At 45.9% G+C, this 20,148-nt stretch overlaps 1 protein-coding gene across 14 annotated transcripts in view; it reads left to right on the top strand.

Moving 5' to 3' along the window:
• The window catches only part of EVC (EvC ciliary complex subunit 1), a 107,137-nt gene that overhangs the window by 50,608 nt on the left and 36,381 nt on the right, over nt 1–20,148 (top strand). For 13 of the 14 annotated variants that reach the window (XR_011464550.1, XR_011464552.1, XR_011464551.1 and 10 more), the window contains one exon: nt 12,170–12,382. Coding sequence is in view for 9 of the 14 variants with exons in the window: in XM_070372680.1 (XP_070228781.1) it covers nt 12,170–12,382 (213 nt within the window). In the remaining 5 variants the exon portion in view is untranslated. Of the gene's footprint in view, nt 1–3,226; nt 3,401–12,169; nt 12,383–20,148 lie in introns of those variants that run through there. The other variant, XM_070372681.1, reaches the window with a different exon arrangement.

Below are 20,148 nucleotides of genomic sequence, written 5' to 3'. Positions count from 1 at the left end.
GGCACGGTGACTGCAAGATGAATTTGATCACCACCTAACGGTGCTCAGGCTGCAGAGAAAAGTGCATTTTTCTAACTTCCCACTGTCTCTTGGCCTCTTAAACAAACAGTAAATTTTCGGCTTGACTGAGATGGATGCCTGTAAATTACATGTCTTCCTGATAATGACAGGCACTGAGTTTGCCACTGTCGCTTCGCAGGGTGCCCCAGAGACCTGCTGATTTGTTTATTTATTTCTGACTGTCCTCCCCACGCTGTCTCCTGAAGAGCTCCTGGGTATGTAGGATAACAGCCCTGCCAAGGTCAGCTCCCACAGCTTCAGATTCTCACAGGAAGTTAGGGCAAAGAAGAGAGGAGAAAAAGTGAAACTCTGTCTTTGAAGAAAGCAGAAATAATAATGACAGGCACTCGTGACGTGTTTGGGAGTAGTCCCTGTAAGGTACGGAGTTAGAGTAGGCGAGGTTCAGAAAAAGGATGAGACCGGCACTTTACAGGAACAGATCACCTTTAATGAGGTGAGAAGGGGCAGTAGTCAGATTATCGAGCTGCTGCACTTATCTAAGAAAAGAGTAAGTATATATGTATGTAGAAAGCTACTGTCTTAAAGGGGCTTGTTCTTCTCCAAGGTTTCTGGGAGTAGTTATCTCTTAAACGGCTGGGGCAAGGAGTTCTGGAGATTGGCCAGAGGCTGGGCCGGCTTGGAGCTGGGCGAAATCAACCTAATGTCTATTTTTTATTCGAGTGAGAGAGTTCTTTGTTTTGCCTAGAGTGGTGGGGAGGACCCAGAGGGGAGTTTTAATTCAGGTTACCTTGAGCCATGCAACTTTCCTTCAGTCCCCAAGATCACCTTCACTTCTGATATCAAATGCAAACCCAGAGGTCCCCAAGACCACCCTCAGGTTCTTCAGTTCTATAGAACAGTACTTGTTTTTTTGTTGTTGTTGTTCAACTGCTCAGTCATGTCTGATTCTTTGCAACCCCGTGAACTGCAGCACTCCAGGCTTCCCCATCCTTCAGTATGTCCCAGAGTTTTCTCAAACTCATGTCCATTGAGTCAGTGATGCCATTCAACCATCTCATCCTCTGTCTCCCCTTTCTCCTCCTACCTTCAATCTTTCCCAGCATCAGGGTCTTTTCCGATAAGTCAAGTCTTTGCATCAGGTGGCCAAAGTATTGGAGCTTCAGCTTCAGCATCAGTCCTTCTAATGAATATTCAGGGTTGATTTCCTTTAGGATTGACGGGTTTGATCTCCTTGCTGTCCAAGGGACTCTAAACAGCTATAGAACATCAGTCCCCAACGTTTCTGGCACCAGGGACCAGTTTTGTGGAAGACATTTTTCCAGAGGGGGATGGAGGGGAGTGGTTTGGGGATGATCCAAGCACATTACATTCATTGTATATTTTATTTTTGTATTACATCAGCCCCACCTCAGATCATCAGGTATTAGATCCCAAAGGCTGGGACTCCTGCTCTGGAAGGACTCACTAAAAGCTGTTCTCATGGTTACAGTTTAGGCTACAGATCAAAGTCAGCCAAGAGAAGAGGCACATGGGCAGAGTCTAGAGTTACAAACAGGAAGCTCCCAGTTGTCCTGTCCCATGAAGTCGTGGACAGCACTGACTTCTTCCCAGAACTGTGTCTGACACTACATACTGAGCATTGCCAACCAGGGAAGCTCACCCAAGCCTTAGCATCCCTAGTTCTTACTGGGGCTCAGTCACGTAGATGTGGTTGACCACCGGTATGGCTCACCTTAACCCCCAGACCCTCTGCAGGTGGAGCTGATGCCACATGGCCCAAAAGCCCCAACCTAAATCACATTATGGTCATAGATTGTCTAAAGCTGTCCAAGGTCCCCAGGTAAACAGAGACCCTCTTATCAAGCAAGACATTTGAAGAACTTAGAGGTCACTTCTAGGAAGCAAGGACTAAGATCAGGCCTCTCTATTAGCCAGGTCAGCTCTTTCCTGCACAGCACTGAAATTCTGTTCAAGGTCACACAGCTGAGGAGTCTGGGATACAGGCCTAGGGCCCTAATGTTCAGGTGGGGAGAAGCGATTCAATTGACAAGGGAAGGGAAGGGGCAGGCAGTCCTTGCTGGAAGTCTCCTGCATCTCTTGCCTTGGCAGGTGGATTCTTTACCACTGAGCCACCTGGGAAGTCCAGTTACTCTACTAGTCTTGTTAAAATAGAACCAAAAGCCACGTTCCTCTAGCTTGCTGTGACATGTTCTGCAGAATCCAGCTGGGGATGACACAGTGCAGGCAATCAGTCAACATTGATGAGTAATGGAATGAGTGAATCAATGAATCAGTGGCTGTGTCATGTAATCAGTGGCACCCTGAAGATGGTGTGTTCTTGCTGCCAGAATAAACTACCACAAACGTAGTGGCTTAAAACCACAGAAGTGATCACCTTATGTTTCTGGAGGTCAGGAAGGGTCTCACTGGGCTGAAATGAAGGTGTCAGCAGGGTTGTGTTCCTTCTGCAGACTCCAGGGGAGAATCCGTGTCCTTGCCTTTTGCAGCTGCTGGAGGCACCTGCATTCTTTGGCTCGTGGTCCCTCGCTCCATCTCCAAGCCACAGGTGGGCTTCTCCTGTGTCTGTGTCCACCCTATATCTCCTGTCACTCTGACTGCCTGCCTCTTTCTCTTTCATTTACAAGGACCCTTGGAATTATCTATGTGGGACTCACCTAGATAATCCGAGATAATCTCATCTCAGGGTCCTTTTAATCCTTTAATCACACCTGTGAAATCTTGGACTGTGTAAAGTGGACCCTTCAAAAGTTTCCAGGGATTAGAACATGGGCATCCTGGGGAGCCATTATTTTGTCTACCAGAGATGGGAAACAAGTTTTCAAAGAGTACAAGAAATTAGGTTTGGGAGAAATACCAAAACAATGACTTGGGGGCAGTGTTCTATTGGAAGTAGATCTTGAGAAGAAAGTTGACAGAAGTGTAGGCCCCATATAGGTGCTGTCTGTCCCTGGAGAGAAGATTTCACTGGGTGCTATAGAGGGCGAGTCCATTCCATGGTTGTTTATCAAGGTTAAAGTGTGATACCTCGTTGCTAAGTATGAGTCTGAGAAAAAATAGACTGGCGCTTTCACATCTGCCTTACGGTAGCAAACTACGGGAATGTGACTTTTTGTTTCAATAAGGCTAATAGAGTAAGTGGGCTTCCTAGGTGGCTTGGTGGTAAAGAATCCTCCTGCCAATACAGGAGATGCAGATTTGATCCCTGGTTCAGGAAGATGCCCTGGAGGAGGAAACGGCAACCCAGTCCAGTATTCTTGCCTGGAAAATTCCATGGACAGAGGAGCCTGGCAGGCTACCTTTCATGGGGTCGCAGAGAGTCGGACACAACTGATCAACAGTTGTCAACAGCAACAATGATAAGTAATTATGTTTTCTTTATTTCCAGTAAATATAGTAAAACGTGCCCGTGCCCTCAGGTTACCACGTAGTACTCAGTTATACCTGTGCTCTCCTTTTAGTAATTCTCACAGTCAGCTCATTTCCCTGCAAAGAAGTACAAAAGCGCAGGTAAGATAAGAGTCACCCAGGTCGGGCTGTGGGCCTGACCCAGCCGTGTACCCGCTGTGAGGCCTGGTCACTGGTGAAGTGATATCACTTCACCTCTCTGATCTAGGAATTCTTAGCTACCTTCTTTGTAGGTTGACCATACGAAAGAACCCACTTAATACCCTGGAAAGCTACCCATAGCTCTCAGGATGAAATCCAGCATCCTTAACCTGGCCGTGATGACCACCCAGCCTGGTCCATGAAGTGCTCACATGGCCTGACTCATAAGACCCATGTGACACAATACCCAAAAGCCAACCTTGTCTGGTCCATGAGGCCCACCCTGCTTGGGCCATAAGACCCCCTGACCTAGCCCACAAGGCCCACATGACAAGTCCCACTCACCACCTGTCTGGAGTCATGTCCTTTGCTCTCTGCCCTTCAGCCAACCTCAGACATCCCTCAGCTCCCCGAAGGTGAGCGTCTCCTTCCTGCCACAGTGCCTTGGCACATGCTCTTCTGCTGCTTAAATACTGTTTCCTCCAGCCCCTCAGTTTGGCTTTTTCTCATTCTTGTCTCAGTTTACACATCACTTCCTTGGGGAGCCCTTCCAGATCAATTAGATCCCCTGGTCTGTCCCTAGGGCTCCCAGCCTCTCCTCCATCACACTTTCCATACTGTACCATGAGTTCCTTTGTGATGCCTGCCCCCATCCTGGGCTGTGCTCCCTAAAGTCAGGGTCCACATCAGCCTCATTCACTGAGTGGCCGTGGCCCACAATAGATACTCAAGAGATATTTGCAGGATGAACCCATGCGTGCTGTGAGGATAAGACACCTTTACACCAGAGCTTTCACCTTTAGGGACCCTTCCATCTGGTGTGGAATCACACAGTTATGTCTACAGTAATGCTGTGCATGAGACACCCCAAAACCCAGTGGCCAAAAATGACAGTGATGTATCCCCAGGGTCTGTGTGTCTGCCAATAGTTGGCTGATCTAGGAATGACTGACACAACTTGACCATGGTTTCCTGTCTCTCCTCTCCTCCTGGGACCAGTGGCCGGCCTGAAGATGTTCTCCTAGCAATGGCGGAGGACTAGCCTCCAAACTAGCCTACTTGGCTTCCACCTCATTCTGTTGGCCAACGCAGGTCATGTGACGGACCCAAAGTTAAAGGGTTGGGGAGGTACTTCCCACTCTTCTGGGGAAAACCTGTCAAGGCTATGTGGCAAAGGGCATGGCTCTGGGAGAGAGAAAGATCTGGACCCCGTGTGCCCCTCCACACACGTGTCTCCAGCATCTCCTGTCTTCCAGGCACAGATAGGGTGAAGACCCAGAGAGGAAGAGAGTCACCCCCAGTCACATTGTTGGTGAGTGACCCAATGCAGGTGGTGCCCAGGCTCCTGACCCTTGGTCCCACCTACTTCCCATTTTTAAGAGACCCAACTTGACCTGTGTCTTGACCTGTGACCTTGCACTGTTCTGTCCCAGGATCTTGGGCACACCCTACTCTGAAGCAGGTAACTGTGTCTTAGAACACGCAGGGTACCATCCCTGCCGGGGAACATTTCCGGTTCCTCTGATGAACCAAAACTCAGCAGAGAGCCGGGCCATGCCTGTGGGATCCTGGAAGGATGTTTTATTCACTCAGTCACCACCCACCGTGATCAGGACATCTTCGGAGCTGGTCACATTCATGCCTTGCTGGTCCAGACTGCCGGGCCTTGACTCCTCCTTCATGAGGCACTGAGCCCCTGTCTGCCCCAGTCCACCCACCCTCCATGCCCCACCCTGTTGGGGTGACCCCCTACTGCTCCTCTGCTTCCCCAAATCCATAGCTCACCCCACACTGCTCCACCAGGCTTTCTCCTGCCTCTGCTGAGAAGGGCACCCTTCCTTACCTCCCTTCTCCCTACCCTGCAGACAAATGGAACCAAACTGCCTTTTCTCCAAAATGTTCAGTTCCTGGAAGGAAAATAGCCATAGGCAGCCTATTTGAGAGCCACACTAACTTTCCCAGCCTCTCTGCGATGATAACAGCCAGCATTTATGAAGTGCTTGCCCTGTGCTGTTTGCGTGTGTTCAGTTGCTCTGTCGTGTCTGACTCTTTGTGACCCTGTGGACAAGCCTGCCAGGCTCCCCTGTCCATGGAATTTTTTCAGGCAAGAATACTAGAGTGGGTCGCCATGCCCTCCTCCAGGGGAGCTTCCCAACCCAGGGATCGAACTGAAGTCTCCTGCATCTCCTGCATTGCCAGGCGAATTCTTTACCACCGTACCATCTAGGAAGTCTGTAATCCTGATCATCAGTCCTCAAGGCAGGTGCTGTCTTCACGGATGGACTTTGCATCGTATCCCTTTTGCAGATCAGAAAATTGAGACTTCCTTCCATGATCTCCAGAATATGCATCCTTGCCCCTCCAGAACTTTCTCTGAAAAAAGTCAGGGAAGGGCACTGCTCCTCTGGGTCAGGGAGCAGAAGGGGAAGCCAAGTGACAGGGGAGTCCAAGGGAACTGCCACCCTAGCCTGGGTTCCCTCTGCTTGTGTTTGAAGAAAAGTGCAAAAGGCTGAGGCACCAAGGTTCCCCCCCGGTCCACACTGCATCCGACCCCTCACACATGCTAAGAGAGAAGAACAGATTAATTCCAGTTCTGTTTCAGACACAGAATGAATCAGCATCTCCCAAACGTAACATCTCAGTGTAAAGTGGAAGTGCTGTGTTTTGTGACCTGCAGAGCATGTGACAATGATGCCGATGTGTCTCTGTCGAGGGAGCAGACAGGATCTAGCATGTTTTGGGGTTTTTTTTTAATTAGAAAGAGCCTCGACTAGTGAACCATGTAGCTTTTACAAAGTTCACCTTTCTTGAATTTCAGTTCAGTTCAGTCACTCAGTCGCATCCTATTCTTTGCGACCCCATGGACTGCAGCAGGTCAGGCTTCCCTGTCCATCACCAACTCCCAGAGCTTACTCAAACTCATGTCCATCACGTCGGTGATGCCATCCAGCCATCTCATCCTCTGTCATCCCCTTCTCCCACCTTCAATCTTTCCCAGCAACAGGGTCTTTTCCAGTGAGTCAGTTCTTCGCATCAGGTGGCCAAACTATTGGAGTTTCAGCTTCAACATCAGTCTTTCCAATGAATATTCAGGACTGATTTCCTTTAGGATGGACTGGTTAGATCTCCTTGCAGTCTAAGGGACTCTCAAGAGTCTTCCCCAACATCACAGTTTAAAAGCATCAATTCTTCGGCACTCAGCTTTCTTTATAGTCCAGCTCTCACATCCATACACGACTACTGGAAAAACCATAGCTTTGACTAGACGGACCTTTCTTGGCAAAGTAATATCTCTGCTTTTTAATATGCTGTCTAGGTTGGTCATAGCTTTTCTTCTAAGGAGCAAGTGTCTTTTAATTTCAGGGCTGCAGTCACCATCTGCAGTGATTTTAGTTCTTGAATTTACAAACAGCATATTTTTGTAGTTTGACAATCACGCGCCAAAAAGAAAAAGGTATGTCTTAATGTCCACAGCCACTGCTACGGGATGATAGATTCCAAGGTAGGAGAATCAGATGTTTAAAATCTGTCTCCTGCCTGGCAGGAAATTGGGATTTCCAGGGGCTGGAAGAAAATGTAAGTCACTCCCATATTATTAAACCATTTTTATTGTGAACTGTAACAGATACAAATAAATGGATAACACATAAACTTACAGGTTAGTGAATGATGAGTGAAAACACATCTATGTAACCTCTGTCCAGATTGAGAAAGAGATCTTGGCCAGGATTCCTGAACCCCCTCATACCTCCTGCCTGTCCCAGTCTCCTCCCTGCTCACAGGAGCCAGACCCTGCCTTACATGGAAATTAGGTCTTTGCTTTTATGGGAATGGGATTGTATAGCATGTTAGATTTGCGTCACTCCACTTTGTATTGTGAGACAAGCTTTGTGCCTTGTGAGATTTCTCTGTATTGTTGTGTGCAGCAGTGTTCATTCTTATTTCACTGTATAAATACACCACCATTTATCCATCCTACTGTTGACGGACATTTGTGTAGCTTCTTATTTTAGACTGTTACACATTCTGCTGACAAGAACTTTCTTGTGGATGCTGTTTGATACACGCATGCACCTGTTGCTTCTGTGCAGATACCTAGGAGCAGAATTGTTGGATTCAAGAGTTATGTGCAGCTTCAATCTATAGTCTACAAAGTTACTGATATAGCCCCCAATTTGATTAGCATTTTGAATTTATAGATCAAGTTGGTGAGGATGAATGTCTTTACTGTATCAAATCTTCCAGTCTACAAACATGGTATATCCCTGTATTTATTTGTCTTATTAATTTTTCTTAATATTGTTTTATAGTTTCTACCCTCAGGTGAAATGTTTGCTATAGATTTTTTCAGATTAAGGAAGCTTCCTTCCATTTCCTATTTTGTTAGTGTTTCTTCTGCATGGAAATTACAATTTGTGAAATAGTTTTTTCTTCATTTATTCCCATAATTAACATTATACTTTTCTGCTTTATTTTATTAATGTGTCAAATTGTATTGATTTGGATAATGCCTGGTGGTTCAGACAGTAAAGAATCTGCCTGCAGTGTGGGAGACCCGGGTTTAATCCCTGGGTTGGGAAGATTCCCCTGGAGAAGGGAATGGCAACCCACTCCAGTATTCTTGCCGGAGAATTCCATGGACAGAGGAGCCCGGTGGGCTATAGTCCTTGGAGTCACAAAGAGTCAGACAGAGCTGAGTGATTGACACCTTCATTTTTTTTGTTAAGTGCATATAAATTTAGAAACTTTGCATCTTTCTGGCAAATTAAACCTTTTGATATTATGAACTGCTCCCCTTTCTCTCTAGAAGAGCTTTTTTTCCCTAAAGACTGTTTTATCTACTATTAATGTAGCAAACAGTGACCCTGTGTTTATTAGGTGCTAGTTATAGTCCCATTCATTCATTGTTAGAAAAATTCATCTAAGAGCATCATGGTTAGATCATGTGTGGTGAAGCCTTACCAGGGTCCTGTGGGTGAACTAACACAATTTATTTAACCTCCCTTTCACATGTACAGATGAAGCCTCAGTTTCCTCATCTGTAAATTTGTTTCATCAGTTTTGAGAGATTTCTCACCCACTGTCACTTCAAATATGACTTCTGTCTGAACTCTCCCTTCCTTCCTTCAGGGCCTCCAGTTAAACATGTGGAACTTTCTTACTGTATCTTTTATCCTTCATCTTCCCCTCCATATTTTCCATCCTTTAGCCTCTCTTTACTTTGTCCTAGATTTTCTCCTGATCTGTCTTCCTGTACGTATTCTCTCTTCAACTGCACCTAAACTGCAGTGAAACCTTTGCATTGGGCTCCTATTATTGGACAGTGTTCTTCAATTCTAGAAGTTCTAATTAAAAAAAAAAAAAAACTAGCATTACTTTTTGTAATCGCCAGGTCATTGCTTTAAGGTTTAAGAGTGGCTTTTAAAATCAGAAGCATAGTAAGCATCAGCCCTAAAGTCTGTGTACTGTGCTCCCCAGACAGCCTGTGGGTTTGCATGTCTGTTGTTCGTGTAGCTCTTTGGTCATGGTCTTGTCTCCTCGTGTACTCTCCTTGTATTCTCGTCTCCTTGTGAAGAGAAGATGAAGGCTAAAAGAAGATGAAGGCTAAATACTCATGTATTTTTCACTTTATGCCTTATCTCAGATTTGTACATTATTTACAAAAATATTTTCAGGCATACAGTGATGTTCTCCTTCTCCAAAGATTTTTTCCTTTGCTTCTGCCAGATGACTGGGTCTCGAATGATCTAGAATCCCCTTAATTCAAGGCCTAAACTTGAAATAAACTGGGCCACCCGCATGAACAGATTCCAGGTTTGCTGTGTGTTTAAACCTGTCAGATCTGATTTCCTTCCATTTCACTCATGTTTCTGTATTGCAGCTTTTGGGTTCCCAATCCTTGGTGTGGAATGGTTTACCCAGGCCCCAATTCATGGTGAGCCATGAGCTCCACCTTCTGTCCCTTCAACTACCAGAGGCTGTCCAGGGTCCATCAGCTGTGCAGGCATGTCCCTTGGATTGACCTGCTGCTGCTGCTGCTAAGTCGCTTCAGTCGTGTCCGACTCTGTGCGACCCCATAGACGGCAGCCCACTAGGCTCCTCTGTGCCTGGGATTCTCCAGGCAAGAATACTGGAGTGGGTTGCCATTTCCTTTGCCAATGCATGAAAGTGAAAAGTGAAAGTGAAGTCGCTCAGTCGTGCCTGACTCTTAGCGACCCCATGGACTGCAGCCCACCAGGCTCCTCCACCCATGGGATTTGCCAGGCAAGAGTACTGGAGTGGGGTGCCATTGCCTTCTCCGTGGACTGACCTACACCCTGTATATAAATGCAGCCCAAAGGCTGGGCATGCTTCTCTGATGCCATCTTCTCCCAGACCTTGGACCCTACACTCTATACTTCTTTGTTAGCTCTTTGGGACTTTTATGATGGTTTAATAAACATTTTGTCCAGCTTTTTAAAAACATTCATCCTCAGTGGGAAAAACTGGTTCAAATTACCTGCCTGGCCACTATCAGAAGTAGGATCTCTAAGTCTTCTAAAAGGATGTGGATCCCTTATGTCCCTGTCATGGGCACTTTATTCCAAACAAAGTTAAGTTTGGCCATGAGCTTTTCAGAGCATGGTAGTCATTGAGTTTGGGCTTCCCAAGTGTCTCAGTGGTAAAGAATCCACCTGCCAATGCAGGGGATGCTGGAGACTTGGGTTTGATCCCTGGGTCAGAAAGATCCTCTGGAGGGGGAAATGGCAACCTACGCCAGTATTCTTGCCTGGATAATCCCATGGACAGAGAAGCCTGGGGGCTACAGTCCATGGGGTCACAAAGAGTCAGACATGACTGAGCATGCATGCACGGTCATTGGGTTTAATTAACATGGAGTTAAATTTAACTTATATTCATTGAGCCCACCAAGTATGAGCTAGGTACACCAGATGAGATGCTAAGAATATTTTTCCAAAAAAAAAAAAAGAAAAGAAAAAACAATTATCCTCATACCATACAAGTTAAAAGCATGAGTCCAATAGTCCAGTAGTCAGAATCCACCCTCTACAACTCTTCTCTGGGTCTTATTTTTCTTGCCTATAAAACAATGGTAATTATAATAGAACATCTACATTGGACTATTGGATGATGATATTATGCAAGAAATGTGTTTGTGACACTCTGGCACACAGTAAGAACTCATAATTATTAACAATTTTAATATTATTACCTGATATTTGCCAGGTACTCTTCTAGGTGCTATAGATGCTAAAGTAATAAGAGGTTTCTTGAGAAACCTCATGGTCTAGTCCATGAAAAGGATAATCAAACAACTAGTGGCCACAAGAAGCCCTGTGGTCAGGAGGCCTCGCAGAAGAGGAGACCTCAAATAGAATTTGGAACACATGTAGGGAATTCCTAGATGGAGAAGGGGGAATGGGCATTCTGCCTCCTGTTGGTGTGTGATGCATTCAGAAACTGCAGTCAGGTGGTTGGTCTGGGAGGATGTGAGACGTAGGTGCAGAGTATGATGCAGCCACTCTCAGGCAGTTGTGGTCCAGGAGGAATGACAGATGAATTGTAGTTTTGATGCCCTGGTGGGGCTAACCAAAAAGCTGCAGGAGCCCAGGGTCAGAAATGCCCTTGTTAGTCTGAGTGGCCCAGGCAAGGCTTCACAGAGAAGGGGTTTTTTCATAGGGGTTTTGCAGGATGAAGAGGAGTCCATTTCAGATGTGCAAGTGCCTGGAGGTGGGGCAAAGTGTAGAGGCTTGCAAAGTATCTGTATAATGAAACATGCAATGAGATGTCATTTATGTGAATGAACAGGCACACCAAAAGCCACGTTTGTGGACATCACATATAGTGAAAATATAGACATCTAAATTGGAGACAGAGATGCTGAATTCATAGGGATGGCTGATTCTGGGGAGGCTAGGTGGGAGGGGAAAAGAATTACGGAGAGAACTTAAAGGGTTCCAACTTAACCTGCAAGTTTTAGTGTATTTAATCTGGGGGAAAAAAGAAAACTGAATGGTGGATTCCAAATGTTTAATATATTATTATCTATATGCTTTTATTTTTCACAATTAAAAAGATACATTTTTAGAGAGAGAATGGAGTGGGGAAGGTGGGATGAAAGAGCAGAATGGTGAGTAATGAGTCAGGACTGCCTTGAAGCCCTGCTAGGTAATTCTGATTGCAATGGAAAGAGAAGCCCTCCAAGGTATTTGAACCGGAAATGAAAGGGCTGTGCTTCTGCAAATAACTCACCTAAATGTGGAGGATGGAGGGAGGCAGGGAGACCAGGGAGGGGCTGTGAACAGAATCTGGATGGAGGTTTAGAGGAGATGCCAGTGAGTAAGGACTTACTGGGTCAGCGGGGCAAGTCTGGGGCTTGACTGGGTGCGGGTGAGAGGGCTGGGAGGCAGCCGGTATTTCCCTACTGTGTGTGTGTGCTTCTGCGCATGCGCATGTGCACACACGTGTGTGATTCGACGGTTCCCTTTGCTGGATTTCCTCTGTGTCTTGTGAGGAGACCTTGGTCCTGCCCAGGGTGAGACCATGACTTGTAACTCCGTCTTGTGGCTCTCGGCTTCAGGAGCTGTACTGCAGCACCATGGAAACGTTCCAGAAGTTCGCGGACATCCTGTTCCTGCAGACGCTCCCCCGTGTAACCGACCTCTCCCAGGCAGAGTGTGAATACCTGAGGCAGGAGGCCCAGGAGAACTCGACTCGGCAGCTGGAGAAGTCGGACCGCTTCCGGAGCCAGCAGTGGAAACTCTTCCAGGATCTCCTAGAGCAGGAAAAGCAGGTGCAGCATTTCGTAAAACTGGGTCTAGAGTCTGCGTTTTTCATTAACTTTTGAAGAATAATGAGGCATTTCTTTCACTGAGCATCCCCGAGTGCCTGTGCTGAATGCTTTACCAAGATTCTGGTTGCCAGCCTTTCACAACAGCCGGCCGGGTGGGCTAGGATGGGAGGAAGAGAAGAGAGCAGACCCCTCCTCTCCCAGTGTAGGAAGTCAGGAGATGACGCCCAGAGCCTGTTCTTTAGAACAACAGAAGTAAATGGCAGAAGGTAGTACTTCAAGGGAGTGGACTGAGGTAGGGGTGGGAGGGGCTGCACACAGGGGACTCCTCTATTTTTCAGTGAAAGTCTATTTCATCATTAAAACCGTATATTGGCCACCTGATGTGAACTGACTCATTGGAAAAGACCTGACGTTGGGACAGATTGAAGGCAGGAGAAACGGTGGATGGCATCACTGACTCAATGGACATGAGTTTGAGCAAACTCCAGAGATAGTGAAGGATGGGGAAGCCTGGTATGCTGCAGTCCATGGGGTCGCAAAGAGTCAGACACGACTGAGCGACTGAACAACAATATGTGTTGTAGGCAGAATAATGCCCCCACATCCTAATCCCCAGAACCTGTGAATATGTTACCTAACAGGGCAAAGGGGACCTTGCAGATGCAATTAAATTAAGGATTTGGGGACATGACGTTTATTCTGAATTATCTGAGTGGCCAGTGTAATCACAAGGATCCTTTTAAGAGGGAAGGAAGAGGGTCAGTGTCAGAGGAGATGTGATGTCCTGGGCAGAGGCTAGAAGGATGTGGGCATCAGCCAAGGAATGGGAGTGCCCTCAAGGAGCTGGAAAAGGCAAGGAACAGATTTCACGCCTACCCCAGAGCCTCCAGAGGGAAAACAGTCCTGTTCCTTTCATTCCAGACTCACCTCCAGAACAGTAAGGTACTAAATTTGTTTGAAGCCACAGATTTGTGGTGCTGTGTTACAACAGCCATAGGAAGTTAATATACGTCAATTTTATTTTTAAAAAATTAAAACTGTCAGATTTTCAAATGTGACACTTGAAAATGCCCCAATTTCCCTTCTCTCTTGCTTTCCTGCATGCTAGAGGCTGCAAAACTAACATGCTCAGTATCCCAGTTTCTAGAAGTGGCCTCATTGACGGAGTTCTAGCCTATGAGACAAGGTGCAATACCTGCAGGGAGCTTCTGTTCACTAATACAAAGGTCATGTGTTGCTAAGAAACATCTTCCTCTTTAGCATTTCCTGTTCTTCCTGCCCAAAGCAGTTACAGGAGGACTGGAGGACCGCTGGCCTTCCTTTGACTTAGAGACGAGATGAAGGAGGGTGGGGCAGAGAGGCAGACTGTCCCAGCCCCGGACCACCCACCCCTAGGTGCTTGTTATGAGAAACACCATGTCTTTTTCCGTTGAGTGTTCAGTTAGTCACAAAAAGCCCTCAATGTATGTATCTGGTAGAAATTTTCTAAAGAAAATAGAGGTGAGCTGTCCAAACTACCAAAAAGTAAATGGAAGCACCATGCAAACACAGGGCCTTTCCCTGTGGGTGGGCACAGGTCTAGCTACCTGCCTGTCCAGTTAATTAGATCTCCTTCTAATAAATTTCAGTCTGCCGTCAGCTGCATCTGTTGTCCTATGACCAGTAGTCGTCTCCTGCATATGTGGCTGGTAGGTCCTAAAGGGCAGTAGCCCTGATTTTCTTATTTAACTTACTTATTCAAAACCCACTAGCTGGGAGAAAACTTGGCTGCATTTCCAGGGATAATATGCAGCTTTGGAAACTGGCACAGGATCATCAGGGGATGTACAAGAAGCTGAATTCCTCCAATTCATACCAATCCTGGATCCCAGGCCATATCATTTGCCATCTCTGGGGAAACAGGGGGAAACCTGGGCCTCAGCGATTTGGAAAGCTCACCAGATGAATCTAAAGTGCCTCTGATGTTGGCTCCCCAAGTGGGGGGTCAGGCCTTTTAAGGACGATTGTGGTTTGCAGACAGTCTTCTAACCTTGGAAGCTGAATGCCTGCATTTGTAGCAGAGTAGCCCCATTAATGGGCTCCCCTGGTGGCTCAGTGGTAAAGAATCCACCTGCCAATGAAGGAGGTGCTGGAGAAATGGATTCGATCCCTGGGTCCGGAAGGTTCCCTGGAGAAGGGCATAGCAGCTCACTCCAGCATTCTTGCCTAGAGACAGAGGAACTTGGCGGGCTATGGTCCATAGGGTCTGAAAGAGTCAAACACGACTGAAGCGACTTGGCACGCATGCACACAACGCCATTAATGGGCTTCCCTGGTGGCTCAGTGGTAAAGAAATCCGCCTGCCAACACAGGAGATGCAGGTTCAGTCCCTGGGTCAGGAAGATCCCCTGGAGAAGGAAATGGCACCCCACTCCAGTATTCTTGCCTGGAGAATCCCACGGACAGAGGAGCCTGGCGGGCTACAGTCCATGGGGTCACAAAAGAGTTGGATGTGACTTAGCGACTAAACAACAGCAATGGCATTAATGGCCTGAGTGACTTTAGCCAGTTAGCTGACCTCCCACAACTCTGTGATTTTGTGCAACTTACTGAATTTCTCTGAATCTCAGCTTTCATGTGAAAAATATGGATCAAAATACCCTACGTGGTTGCTGCAAGATAACACAGGCAAATGCAGGCTAAAACCCTTTGCACTATATCTGTTTAATCACTTTATAACATTGATATTGAAAAAAATCCAGAATTTCAGTTCTGATAAATTATTAGGCAAAGGCTCATGATTCATCCAAAAACCTCCAGTTATGAGTCTTTTATTTTAAGTAGATATCAGACAGTACCTAGATTCTGGGTTTTATTTTTTATTCATGTACTTTGTGAGCATATGCACATATGTGAAATTTCCTGTGCTTGTGCGGAAGTATTTTGAGAGGAGTTTTGCATGCAAGAAGCAAACAGGAGGGTTAATGACCTCATCAACTGATTAAATAAGTATGACCCAAGACTGCTTTCTCAAAGTGTGTATGTCAAAATTAATTTACTGATTGATTGTCTAATTGCCTTAAATTACCATAAGATATTTAGGGATCCGTATTCTCTCCTGCTTTCCATATTTCCTTGTTGATGATGAAAATAAGAGATGAACTTTCTGTGGTCGAGATGAATATTTAGTCATGAGAAGAAAAGGACCGACAAAACTCTTCATGGAAAATCAAACACACACCCAGACTATAAAATTCATTTTCCACCTATTTTCCTAGGTAAAAGATCTTGGTGATTTCATACCCCATTGCTCAGGGAAATTGTTAAATATTGTGGATTTTGTTAGCTACACAATTGGAATAGGATGTAGAATCAGTTCAGTTCAGTTCAGTCGCTCAGTCGTGTCCGACTCTTTGTGACCCCATGAATCGCAGCACGCCAGGCCTCCCTGTCCATCACCAACTCCCGGAGTTCACCCAAACTCATGTGCATCGAGTCGGTATTGCCATCCAGCCATCTCATCCTCTGTCATCCCCTTCTCCTCCTGCCCCTAATCCCTCCCAGCATCAGAGTCTTTTCCAATGAGTCAACTCTTCGCATGAGGTGGCCAAAGTATTGGAGTTTCAGCCTTAGCATCAGTCCTTCCAAAGAACACCCAGGACTGATCTCCTTTAGGATGGACTGGTTGGATTTCCTTGCAGTCCAAGGGACTCTCAAGAGTCTTCTCCAACACCACAGTTCAAAAGCATCAATTCTTCGGCGCTCAGCTTTCTTCACAGTCCAACTCTCACATCCATACATGACCACTGGAAAAACCATAGCCTTGACTAGATGGACCTTTGTTGGCAAAGTAATGTCTCTGCTTTTTAATATGCTATCTAGGTTGGTCATAACTTTCCTTCCAAGGAGTAAATGTCTTTTTATTTCATGGCTGCAGTCACCATCTACAGTGATTTTGGAGCCCAAAAAAATAAAGTCGGCCACTGTTTCCACTGTTTCCCCATCTATTTCCCATGAAGTGATGGGACCAGATGCCATGATCTTCGTTTTCTGAATGTTGAGCTTTAAGCCAACTTTTTCACTCTCCTCTTTCACATTCATCAAGAGGCTTTTTAGTTCCTCTTCACTTTCTGCCATAAGGGTAGTATCATCTGTATATCTGAGGTTATTGATATTTCTCCCGGCAATCTTGATTCCAGCTTGTGCTTCTTCCAGCCCAGCGTTTCTCATGATGTACTCTGCATAGAAGTTAAATAAACAGGGTGACAATATACAGCCTTGATGTACTCCTTTTCCTGTTTGGAACCAGTCTGTTTTTCCATGTCCAGTTCTAACTGTTGCTTCCTGACCTGCATATAGGTTTCTCAAGAGGCAGGTCAGATGATCTGGTATGCCCATCTCTTTCAGAATTTTCCACAGTTTATTGTGATCCACACAGTCAAAGGCTTTGGCATAGTCAATAAAGCAGAAATAGATGTTTTTCTGGAAGTCTCTTGCTTTTTCCATGACCCAGCAGATGTTGGCAATTTGATCTCTGGTTCCTCTGCCTTTTCTAAAACCAGCTTGAATATCTGGAAGTTCACGGTTCACGTATTGCTGAAGCCTGGCTTGGAGAATTTTGAGCATTACTTTACTAGCGTGTGAGATGAGTGCAATTGTGCAGTAGTTTGAGCATTCTTTGGCATTGTCTTTCTTTGGGATTGGAATGAAAACTGATCTTTTCCAGTCCTGTGGCCACTGCTGAGTTCTCCAAATTTGCTGGCATATTGAGTGCAGCACTTTCATAGCATCATCTTTCAGGATTTGAAATAGCTCAACTGGAATTCCATCACCTCCACTAGCTTTGTTTGTAGTGATGCTTTCTAAGGCCCACTTGACTTCACATTCCAGGATGTCTGGCTCCAGGTGAGTCATCACACCATTGTGATTATCTGGGTCGTGAAGATCTTTTTTGTACAGTTCTTCTGTGTATTCTTGCCACCTCTTCGTAATATCTTCTGCTTCTGTTAGGTCCATACCATTTCTGTCCTTTATCGAGCCCATCTTTGCATGAAATGTTCTCTTGGTATCTCTAATTTTCTTGAAGAGATCTCTAGTCTTTCCCATTCTGTTGTTTTCCTCTATTTCTTTGCATTAATTGCTGAGGAAGGCTTTATTCTCTCTCCTTGCTATTCTTTGGACCTCTGCATTCAAATGGATATCTTTCCTTTTCTCCTTTGCTTTTCACTTCTCTTCTTCTCACAGCTATTTGTAAGGCCTCCCCAGACAGCCATTTTGCTTTTTTGCATTTCTTTTCCATGGGGATGGTCTTGATCCCTGTCTCCTGTACAATGTCACAAACCTCATTCCATAGTTCATCAGGTACTCTGTCTATCAGATCTAGTCCCCTAAATCTATTTCTCACTTCCACTGTATAATCATAAGGGATTTGATTTAGGTCATACCTGAATGGTCTAGTGGTTTTCCCTACTTTCTTCAATTTAAGTTTGAATTTGGCAATAAGGAGTTCATGATCTGAGCCACAGTCAGCTTCCAGTCTTGTTTTTGTTGACTGTATAGAGCTTCTCCATCTTTGGCTGCAAAGAATATAATCAATCTGATTTCGGTGTTGACCATCTGGTGATGTCCATATGTAGAGTCTTCTCTTGTGTTGTTGGAAGAGGGTGTTTGCTATGACCAGTGCGTTCTCTTAGCAAAACTCTATTAGCCTTTGCCCTGCTTCATTCTGTATTCCAAGGCCAAATTTGCCTGTTACTCCAGGTGTTTCTTGACTTCCTACTTTTGCATTCCAGTCCCGTATAATGAAAAGGACATCTTTTTTGGGTGTTAGTTCTAAAAGGTCTTGTAGGTCTTCACAGAACCATTCAATTTCAGCTTCTTCAGCATTACTGGTTGGGGCATAGGCTTGGATTACTATGATATTGAATGGTTTGCCTTGGAAATGAACAGAGATCATTCTGTTGTTTTTGAGATTGCATCCAAGTACTGCATTTCAGACTCTTTTGTTGACCATGATGGCTACTCCATTTCTTCTGAGGGATTCCTGCCCACAGTAGTGGATATAATGGTCATCTGAGTTAAATTCACCCATTCCAGTCCATTTTAGTTCGCTGATCCCTAGAATGTCGACGTTCACTCTTGCCATCTCCTGTTTGACCACTTCCAATTTCCCTTGATTCATGGACCTAACATTCCAGGTTCCTATGCAATATTGCTCTTTACAGTATCAGACCTTGCTTCTATCACCAGTCACATCCACAACTGGGTATTGTTCTTGCTTTGGCTCCATCCCTTCATTCTTTCTGGAGTTATTTCTCCACTGATCTCCGGTAGCATATTTGGCACCTACCGACCTGGGGAGTTCCTGTTTCAGTATCCTATCATTTTGCCTTTTCATACTGTTCATGGGGTTCTCAAGGCAAGAATACTGAAGTGGTTTGCCATTCCCTTCTCCAGTGGACCACATTCTGTCAGACCTCTCCACCATGACCTATCCATGTTGGGTGGCCCCACACGGCATGGCTTAGCTTCACTGAGTTAGACAAGGCTGTGGTCCATGTGACCAGATTGGCTAATTTTCTGTGATTATGGTTTCAGTGTGTCTTCCCTCTGATGCCCTCTGATGCCCTCTCCGTGTTACTTGGGTTTCTCTTACATTGGATGTGGGGTATCTCTTCACGGCTGCTCTAGCCAAGCGCAGCCACTGCTCCTGAGGTCCCCCCTCCTGACCTTGAATGTGGAGTAGCTCCTCTCAGCCCTCCTGTGCCTGCACAGCCACTGCTCCTTAAACGTGGGGTTGCTCCTCTCGGCCGCCGCCCCTAACCTAGTGGTCCTCAAAGTGTGATCCATTCTAATGCAGGTGTGTAGGTTTCTCCTCAGTCTGCTGGGACATCCCCTCAAAGATTTCCTCATCCTAATTCCCAAAAGCTATGAATGTTACTTTATATGGCAAAGGGACTTTGCAGATGGGAAGTAAGTTAAGAACCTTGAAACGGGGAGATTATCCTGATTGTGCAGGTGGACCTAAGGTAATTGTTGCTGTGGGGTGCATCATTTGCAAATACCTCCCATTCAGTGGGCAGCCTTTCCATTTTGTTGATAGTTTCCTTCAGTGTGCAAAATCTTTTTAGTTTCATTTAGTCCCATTTGCTCATTTTTGCTTTCATTTCCTTTGCCTGAGGAGACATGAGTGGGTGGTCATGCTCAGTCATGTCTGACCTTTTGCGACCCCATGGACCATAGTCTCCCAGGCTTCTCTGTCTGTGGAATTTTCCAAGCAAGTATACTAGACTGGGTTGCCATTTCCTCCTCCAGGAGATCGTCCCAACCCAGGGATTGAACCCAAGTCTCCTGGTTGAGAGATAGATTCTTTAACACTGAGCCACCTGGGAAGCCCCCTGAGGAGACATATCCAAAAAATATTACTAAGACTACTGGTGAGTAAGGCTGGTCTAGCAGCTAGTATGGGGCCACCGGTTGGTGGGCAGGGTCAGGTCCTGGGCCAGCTGGAGGCTCTATGGGTCCTAAGGCAGTTGGCTTGCTGGTGGGAGGGCTTGTGTCCTTGCCTGGCCAGCTGCTTCACCTGAGGTACCCCAGCACTGGTGCTGACAGGCTGGTGGGCGAGGCTGGACCCCTGTGCTAATAAGCCAGAGTGGGGATTCAGAAAGAGTGCTTCTAAGCACGTGTCCTCATGGTAGAAAGTGTTAGTTGCTCAGTCGTGTCTGACTCTCTGCAACCCCATGGACTGTAGCCTACTGGGCTCCTCCATCCGTGAGATTCTCCAGGCA

The sequence above is a fragment of the Bos mutus genome, chromosome 6 (genome assembly GCF_027580195.1).
Source record: "Bos mutus isolate GX-2022 chromosome 6, NWIPB_WYAK_1.1, whole genome shotgun sequence".
Classification (NCBI taxonomy): Eukaryota; Metazoa; Chordata; class Mammalia; order Artiodactyla; family Bovidae; genus Bos; species Bos mutus.
This window is presented reverse-complemented; position numbering and strand designations above follow the sequence as displayed.